The sequence below is a fragment of the Rhincodon typus genome, chromosome 43, assembly GCF_021869965.1.
Source record: "Rhincodon typus isolate 14 chromosome 43, sRhiTyp1.1, whole genome shotgun sequence".
Classification (NCBI taxonomy): Eukaryota; Metazoa; Chordata; class Chondrichthyes; order Orectolobiformes; family Rhincodontidae; genus Rhincodon; species Rhincodon typus.
In genome coordinates this window covers 11394757-11404075 of record NC_063374.1, presented here as the reverse complement: position 1 = coordinate 11404075, position 9319 = coordinate 11394757, and the positions used below count along the sequence as shown (strand labels likewise).

At 41.9% G+C, this 9319-nt stretch overlaps 1 protein-coding gene across 1 annotated transcript; it reads left to right on the top strand.

Moving 5' to 3' along the window:
* Positions 1 to 1443: 1443 nt before the first annotated feature.
* Positions 1444 to 7835, top strand: LOC109922132. Its single transcript, XM_048619704.1, has 3 exons — positions 1444 to 1828; positions 3416 to 3781; positions 5728 to 7835. Exons 2-3 carry the CDS (start codon positions 3619 to 3621, stop codon positions 7632 to 7634), a joined length of 2070 nt encoding a protein of 689 aa, XP_048475661.1. The 5' UTR covers positions 1444 to 1828; positions 3416 to 3618; the 3' UTR covers positions 7635 to 7835.
* The last annotated feature ends 1484 nt before the right edge of the window (positions 7836 to 9319 follow it).

Sequence of the window (9319 nt, the reverse complement as noted above, 5' to 3'; positions counted from 1 at the left end):
GAAGAAGGGTCTAGGCCCGAAACGTCAGCCTTCCTGCTCCTCTGATGCTGCTTGGCCTGCTGTGTTCATCCAGCTCTACACCTTGTTATCACAGTTACAAACCAGTTAGCCTAACATCAATCATGGGGAAATGCTAGCTAGAGTCTATTATAAAAGATGTGGTAAAGAACACTTGGAAAATTTTAACAGATTGAACAAAGCTGGAGTGGGTTTATGAAAGGCAGATCATGCTTAACTAATCTACTGGAGTTTAGATAATAGATAAAGGGAAACCAGTGGATATAGTGTTTTTGGATTTTCAGAAGGCTTTTGATAAGGTCCGTTATAAGAGGTTAGCAAGCAAAGTTAAAGCGCACGGGATTGGGATTTTATATTGACAGGATCAAGAATCGCTTAACAGAGTGGAAACAGAGAGTTGCAGTAAATGAGTCTTTTTCCAAGTGGCAGGCATTGACTAGTGGGATACTGCAGGGATTACTGCTTGCGCCCAAGCTACTTACGGTATATATGAATGACCTGGATGAGGGAACCAAATGCAACATTTTCAAGTCTGCTGGTGACGCAAAACTGGCAAGTTTGAGAGTTGTGAGGAGGATGCAAGGGGCTATTTAGACAAGTTGAATGAGTAGGCAAACAGTATGACATGACTAAATGTGAAGTTATACACTGTGGCGTGAAAAACAGAAAGTCAGTATTATTTAAATGGTGATGTATTGGGAAGTATGGATGTACAAAGTGATCTAGATGACCTTATTCAGTAGACTGCCAGATGCAGCAAGCTGTAAGGAAGGCGAGCAGTCTGTTGGCCTTCATTGTGAGACGATTTGAGTTCAGAAGCAGAGATATTTTACTGCAGTTATACAGAGCCTTGGTAAAATTGCACCTGGCATATTGTGTACATTTTGGGTCTCCCCGCATAAGAACGGATATACTTGCCTTAGAGGGAGTGCAGTGGAGGTTCACTAGGCTGATGCCAGGGCTAGCAGAACTGTCCAATGAGGAGAGATTGGTTCGATGCAGGGAGGATGTTTTCCCTGATTGTGGAGTCTAGGACCAAGGGACACAGTCTTAGGATAGAGGATAGACCATTTAGGACTGAGATAAAGAAACATTTCTTCACTCAGAGAGTGGTGAAGGTTCTGGAGGTCAAGTTGCTGAATATATTTGAGAAAGAAATAGATGTTTACATTTTAAATCAAGGGATATCGAAAAAATTGGGAATATGGCATTGAGATAGAGGGTCAGTGATGGACATATTGAATGGTGGAGCAAGCTCGAAGGGATAAATAGCCTATTCCTGCTCTTTGTATTCCACGTCACATTAGAATATTTGAATATTCTGATTGTTTGTTTTCACTGTTTTTGGCTTGCAGTTGTCTCTGGGGTTATTCTGAGGATTCTGAATTTTTTTAGGAACCAGCAGCAGATGACTAAAAAGCTTATAAAAAAGGAGAAACTTGAAAATGAAAGAAAATTAACAATAAATATAAAACAAACAGCAAGAGCTTCTATTGCTTTTCTAAAAAAAGAGTAGTGAAAATGAGTGTGGGACCCTTGTAGGATATGACTGGAAAATTAATTTCAGGAAACAGGGAAATGGCAGATAATTTAAACCAATATTTTGCATCAGCCTTCATGCTGGGAAACAATATAAACACCCCAAAGAAGATATAAATGGGAGAAAAGATCTTATAACAATTTCTATCATGCAGGACAAAGTATTTGACAAACTAATGGGACTGAAGACAAGTTGCCAGGACTTGATGGCCTGCATCAAGGGATTTAAAGGAAGTGGATTTAAAGGAAGGAATTTAAAGAGATAGTGGAGGTATTGTTCAAAATGTTCCAGGACTCACTGGATTAAAGAAGGGTTCCATGGGATTGGAAAACTGATAATGTGGTGCTAGCATTCAAGAAAGGAGGGAGACAGAAAACAGAAACTACTACATTTAGCCTAATATCTGTTGTTTGGAAAATGCTTGAGTCCATTATTATGGAAAAAGAAAGAGCATTTAGGAAAGCTTAATGTAATCAAATGTAATCAGCATTGTTTCATGAAAAGGAAATCATGTCTAACAGATTTGCTATGTTCTTTGAAGATATAACAAATAGAAGTGATAAAGGGGAACCGGTAGATGTAGTACTCTTAGATTTACAGAACATGTCAATAATGTGCAACGCAAAAGAGGAGAGGGGCTCGTGATAATGGGGAAGGGGGTAATATATTAGTATGATTTGAGGATTAGTTAACATAGAAAGGAAAGGGTGTCTAATGTGTCTTGTTAGGTTAGAAAGATTTAACGAGTGAAGTTCTACAAAGATCAGGCCTAAGTCCTCAATTATTTACCATCTATATGAATGACTTGGAGGAGAGTATAGTGCATCCATATTTGCTGATGATACAAAAATAGGTGGGAAAGCTTATTGTGATCATGACATAAGAAATCTGCAAGGAGATATAGATAGGTTGAGTGAATTGGCAAAAACTTGGCAGTTGGAGTTCAGTGTAGGAAACTGTGAGGTAATGCACTTTGATAAAGAGAATCAAAAGGCAGACTGTTATTTAAATGGAGAGATTCCAAGAAAGTGCAGAAAGGGGTCTGGGTGTTCTTGTGCATAACACACGAGAAGTTAGCATTTAGGTGCAGCCAGTAATGAAGGAGGCAAATCGAAATTTGGTGGTTATTGCTAGGGGGTTGGAGTTTAAAAACAGGGAAATCTTGTTACAACTGTGCAGGTGTTGGTGGGGTCATGCCTGGAGTACTGTGTACAGTTTTGGTCACTGTATTTAGAAAGGATACACTGGCATTGAAAGCTGTTCAAAAGAAATTAACCAGGCTGATTCTTGGAATGAAAGACTACATTTAACAAGAATGGCTAAACAGGTTGGGTTTTTATTCATTAAAGTTTAGAAGAATGAGGGGTGATCTTATTGAAACTTGTAAGAATGAGGGGATTTGACAGGGTAGATGTGGGGAATCATGAACTAGGGGACGTCGTTACAGAATAAGGGGACACTCATTTAAAACTGAGATATGAAGATCTTAGAACTGAGGCCTTCTTCCAGAGGGTAGTGAATGTGTGGAGTTCTCTATCCCAGAGTTGTGGAGGCTTCATCACCAATGGAAATATTGGGAGTTGAGGGTAATGCTGAGCTGGCATAAGAGAGGTGTCAAGACCTGGGGCAGAACAGCCATAGTTTTACTGAATAGCAGGGCAGGCTTGAGGGGCCAAATGGCCTACTCCTGCATTATCTCCTGTGTTTTTATGTTCAGTTCTGCTTATTGCACCCCAGCCAGGGTACCTGAGGGGAGTAAGCGCAGTAGGTTTTGGGATGATCTGAAGGAAACGTTGCTGTTTCATGTGTTATGTAAATTACGTTGTGACTTGATCTTTCTGTTGATTTCTTACACAGCACCTGCCTGAATCAAATCAAAGCCAGCTAGAGGCCACCCAGCGCAGGAATGCTTTGGTAATGCAAATCATCAAAGAATCAGCAGACAGTGAGAAGAATGTAGCTCGGGAGATGGATTGGAACAAACCTTCCAGGTCAGATTCCTGAATTAAAGAAAGTTCTTGGAGATGGACACAGGATTCCTAAGATGGTTTGAATGATTGATGATCAGACCTTGGGGAAATAAAGGAGTCATGGAGCCTGAAATTACAACCGATTCCTTCACCAGCCTAAGGCAAACCCTGCCCATGTACTGTAAACAAAACGAGAAACTCTTTCACGTCAAAACTAATCTTTTAGCACAAAGGAAAGTCCATCATCGGACATGTAAATATTGGAACTTTCTTTGTATTTATCTGCCTTAAACCTGAACAAAGTGATGGGGATGACAGGTTCCTCTATTTTAATCATATCGTGCTGTCCCATCCAGTTTGACCCATCTTGTCAGATGCATGCTTCTCCCAGGTGACATTGTCTTACCTGTTCCTCTCCACTATCGACACTGTCCCATCCATCTTTCCCTGCCTCCTAAAAGGTGGCACCTTCTCACCTGTTCACCCCATACACCTATCACTTGTTTCACCTTTTGCTGCCTCTATTCTGGTATGACACTGTCTCACTTGATCATGCCCACATTGTGCCACCAGGCAGCAAAGTCTTGCCAGCCTTGTGCCACTCATCCCATTCTTTCACAGTTAATGGTCACTTAGCAATGGCTTTGACCTCTCACTCAGTCAGTGGTCACCAAGTGATGTCACAGAGTTTGCTGTGCTGTCACGTGGTAACAGGCGTGTTCCGGAACTGATCAGATGAGTCCTGTCATGAGCAGCCTTGGGGAAGGGCTCTTTGTGCTTCTTTCGCGGGAATGAATGTCTTCCAGCTTTGAAAATGCAGGTGGAAGAGGTTGCAGAATATCCAAATCTTCACCCTCACGGTAATAAGTGTGGTGTCAAACCACCTTCCATTTCCCCTGCCATCTATGTTTAAAGTTAGTCTTTCAGGGAATCAAATATCAGCATTTGGTATTGCAGAACAGCGGCAACCTAGATCTGCAGCTGGATGTTAAATTCAACTGTAAGCTGTATGGTAGAACACTGAACCAGATTTGTACAAGACAAAATGAGGATTTATTTTTACTTAAGGGTTACATGGAATGAAGTATCTGTATTTACTATTCAGTACAAACAGTGTTTACGAGGGCTTACTCCCTTATCAGCTATACATTAACAAAAGCAAAACACTGTCAATGCTGGAGATCTGAAGTAAAAACAAAAAGTGCTGGAGAAACTCAGTAGCTCCAGCAGCCTGCGTGGACAGAGAAGCAGAATAAAAGTTTATATAATATGAGATAACACAGTGTGGAGCTGCTCCTCTGATGCTGCCTGGCCTGCTGTGTTCCTCCAATTCCTTTATGTAATATGACATTTCCAAAGAAGAGTTGTATTGGACTAGAAACTTTCTCTCTCCATAGATTCTCGAGAGTTGTGGAGTTTCTCCAGGACTTCCTGCTTTTTATTTCAGCTGCAGACTCCATGTCTGTTAGTGAGCTTGTAGTGCTTTTTAACCCTTTGGTGAATACTCCATGAGCAACACTTATTCCAATTTGTTTAAACTCCTTTTAATTGTTTAGATGATAGAGTTGCTAATCTGTTTTTAGTGAATGAGGTTTAACATGACAAATGTAACAATTCCTCTTAATATGTTTGAGAAGGATGTCACAAGGTAGAAACTGTAAGGAATATGCGGGAGAATGTATCTCTACAAATCTGAAGTGGGTAGTGACCACTCCACAACCTCCCTTGCTTGAAAGATACCTCATCCCAACTTGCAGCACACATTCGGCCAACACAGATCCCCAGTATTAGTCACAATCAGGATAGGCATTAGATTAGTGAGCAGACCCTCACTTTAACAGCAAGCCCCTGGTTGTTTGATGTTGTTTCTTACCTGGGATTCCTAGCACATCAGCCTTCTGAGCATGATGCTGGTGATTGATGGTCCTTGTGCCCACACCACTTGTGGCTCCTTCCCAGCATTGATAAAGCCTTAGAAGCCAGCAAATTGAGTGGTGACATCCCCACATCCTGGTCTCAGTTAAACTGAATATTTCTGAGCTAGGAGCTTATGAGGTAGGGATTAATGTGCGAGGTTTCTAAAGAGCATTCCGTGTTAGTGAACCTGTATATCCAGGCAAAAACAAGCCTCTTGCATTGAGCCAACAGTTTAAATGTTTTCTTTCTCTACTCAAATGCTTCTTCGCCTGCCTCCTACAGATTTGTTGTTGTTTGTATCTGCCATTATGATCTGTCTCCTCATCATACAAGCACTGCCATGTATCACTATGAAGAGGAAACAACAAAGAGAGAAAACTGCTCACAAGGGGGTCCATTTTGCCCCATCTCGATCCACGTACACCACTTCTGGTTTGAACAAATCTGTTTGGTTTTCAGCATTTTCCCATTTTCATGCCAGGGGCAGTGACCATCTCTTTGCCAGGACCCAAACATTAGTCAAGGGACAATCGACAACTCTTTCAGTCCTCTCACTCCCCCGTCTCTCGCTGTCTTCTGTGTTACCCATGGAGCTGATTGCTGCCACTGAGTACCTTTTCCCTCAAACAGAGGCCGAGCCTAAAGATAAATCATTTTCTAGCTTAAATAGCCAGGGAGACAGTGCACAGTGCTCCTTCATGGTGCCTTCAGCTTCCTGGTCTATTGTGGAGCCCCAGTTGAAGTCTCCAGCTTCAGTCTCACCCAATGTCCAATCCTCGATTCCTCCGTCCAGCTTGAACTTCAGCCATGATTGCCAAATTGACCAGAGGCTGAAGTCTCCCTGTGTCTCCACAGAAAGAAGACTGTCTAGAGAATCTAACACAGACTGTAGTGGATATCCAGAGAAGGATAGTGTTTCTCATTGTCTCGTAAGCCCTCACACACCCAGGTCTGAAATGGAGCCCACATCGAATCCAGGCTCTTCATCTGTGTCTGATTCTAACTTATTGTGTACATGCCTTGAAAACTCTACCATTGAAGAAAAAAAACCTCTGCCATCACCTCACCATTTAGCCCAGGGACTCGGAATGTGGTCCCCAGGCATTAGGGAAAGCCAACCTTTCCACCAGACCTCAAATTTCTGGAGTTGTCTGCAGGACAAATCACCAAAACCAAACTCAAGCCTGAAAGGCTTAACTAGTCAGAATGGTGAGGTTCGACTCACAACGCTTAAGACAAAAGTTGCCATTGCTTCAACTGGTCAGCCAAAGAGGTCAACTAGAGCTTACTCTGCAGGTTTGAGGTTAACAACAAGAACAAGTGAGCAGAATAGACTGCATCCCAAAGCAATGGATGATGATGACTCCTGCACTATTTCACACCTCACTAGCCTGGTGAGACCAGAAGTCAATGTAAGCAAAGATTATTGTGTAAATCAGACCCCAAGCCTAACATCAGTTCCTAGACACTGTCAAAATCCACGACTGCTTTCGGCACCATCTCCACCTATGTCAAACTTAGAATGGAAATCAGAACCATCTTTTGCAACTCCAAACCACATGAGATCAACAAAGTGTGACGACTTTGTCGAGATACCACTTGATGAAATATTCCCTCCCAATTCAAAAACATTTCCTGAAAGGAAGGCATGGTCAGGAATCTCAGAACAACTATTGGAACTCTGGACCAAGATTCTTCCATCAATCTTTGATTGTTTTCATATCCCAGTGATGGACAAACTCCGAGCTCCTGTTGAGAAGAACCTGACAACAGTCTCCAATAACACTCTGAATGTTAGAGTTGAATCAGAAGCACCAGGCTCGGGGACTGGCTTGGATGCTGGACACGTTTGGGGGAAGATTTTGAAGGTTTCTAGATCCAACCATGAACCATTACCATGGGGGAAAGCCGTTGCTGATCTACTCTTCCAAGAAATTTTTAAACCAACTGAGATTCTTAAAGGTGACCAGTCCATTTCTACCAGAGGAACAGAGTGGGATGGACAGCTACCAGCTAGGAAGACATCAATGACCTGTAAAGACCAAGACCGTGCAAAAGAAACAATTCCTGTCAACAAGGAAATGTTAATGTCCATTCCTGGACAATCTAACAGACCACAGCAATTTATTCAAACCTTTCGTAGTCAATCCTCCCCTCCCTGGGCAGTAACCCAATCCAGCTTGAAATGAGACCCCTTCCATTGGTCCCTTCACCTTATCCGTCTGAGTTTCAACTTCAAGATCAGAGCTCCAGCATGAAGCATGAAGAGGAACTGCAATTAAACTAGTTAAAATATAGTTAACTTTGGTAGATTTTCCCACTTCCTCCATCACTGTAAAACAACCCAATTCATTGGAAATTGCAGAAGAATAATAAACAATATTCTTTCATTGGCTTGTTGTGAATATGTTTGACACCATAGAAGGAGTGAATTTCAGGGGATGAAATAAGTTCTGATTCTGCAGTGAATCAAGCAGACGGGTGTTTGATGGGAGGGGGGTGAAGGTTGGTGGTTAACTAAGGTAACAAAAGTAGCCAACTGCAGTCAAGTTGATTGTCATGCTGACTATCCATTTGCACACTAAGTACAGATGGGTTGAATTTCAGAGCAAGAAAATCATCATGTCACTTTTCAATTCTTTAAATCTCTCAAACTGCATAGTATGTCTTTCTTGTGGGGGTTGGGGGTAGTGGTGCAGGGCTTCACATTGTCAGATTCTCAATGGGCTTTGACTTCTGAATTCTTTCGTGGGATGTGAGTGTAGCTGGTAAGGCCAGTATTTAGTGTCCAACCCTAAATGCCCTTTGAGAAGAGGGTGGTCAGCTACCTTCTTGAATGACTGCAGTTCATCCAGCATAGATCCACTCACAGTGCTGCCAGAATGGGCAATGAGTCCTAAACCAGTTTTCTATTTTGAAACTAGCCCTAGCTTTGTTCAGGAAAGCTGTTGTGCTCCAGGGCTGGGGTATCAGGCACCGTAAGTGAACTGCAGCCTCATGTTCCCTGCCAACAAATAACTTTCAAAATCAAGTCTGCATTACTATGATGAAAAAAATTCTGCAATTATAATTACAGATTATGATTGACAGGATGGGACGCAAGGTGTTTCTGCAACAGTTACTGAGGGAATCTGTGCACAATTGTTACTATAGAATGGGTTAAATTATGTTTTTTAACATTAAAGGTGCCGGTTTGCGGTTTCTGAATATCATGTAGATGATTTACAGATTTGTAAAACGCTCACACAAACAGAGTGAGGAATACAATATGATATTTTGGGAAAGACTACAAAATAAACATTTCATGATCTGTTTTTTGACTTAACTCATTTTGTGAACAATTCATTCAGTTCTTCTTTGCCGCAGCGACACATTTTGCAGCTCTGGGTAACCTCCCAGCAGATCTAGTGGTTACGTTGGACCTGCCACACTGGGTCTTGGGTTAAAATGAGAAGTATGGACTTGTCCTTTAATTTTAACTTTATTTCATTCTCAAGCAATATTCAATGCAAAAAGAATGAAGAATCTGGACTAGGTATGTCAATATTAGGTAACCGGGGACCAGCAGTGTTCAAGTGTCAGTCTAGGCCTGTTGGAGTCAGCTGATTAAAGCTGGGACAAAAGGACTTGGTGCTGGGATCAGCCTCAGCTCCCCACCAGGGGCTGGAGAGCAAGGTGAGAAAAGCCTGACTGCTGATTGGTATACTGTATGTGGCTGGTGGAATTTGTGAGTATCTGTGTGTCTCTGTGAGTACATGTGATTTTGTAATACAGGAAATACTTGTGATTACAGAACAGACTGAAGAGACTTTTTACATATTTGCAAACAAAGTGTTCAGTTATGAAAGGAGAAGCTTTCATGTGTGGGTTGGTT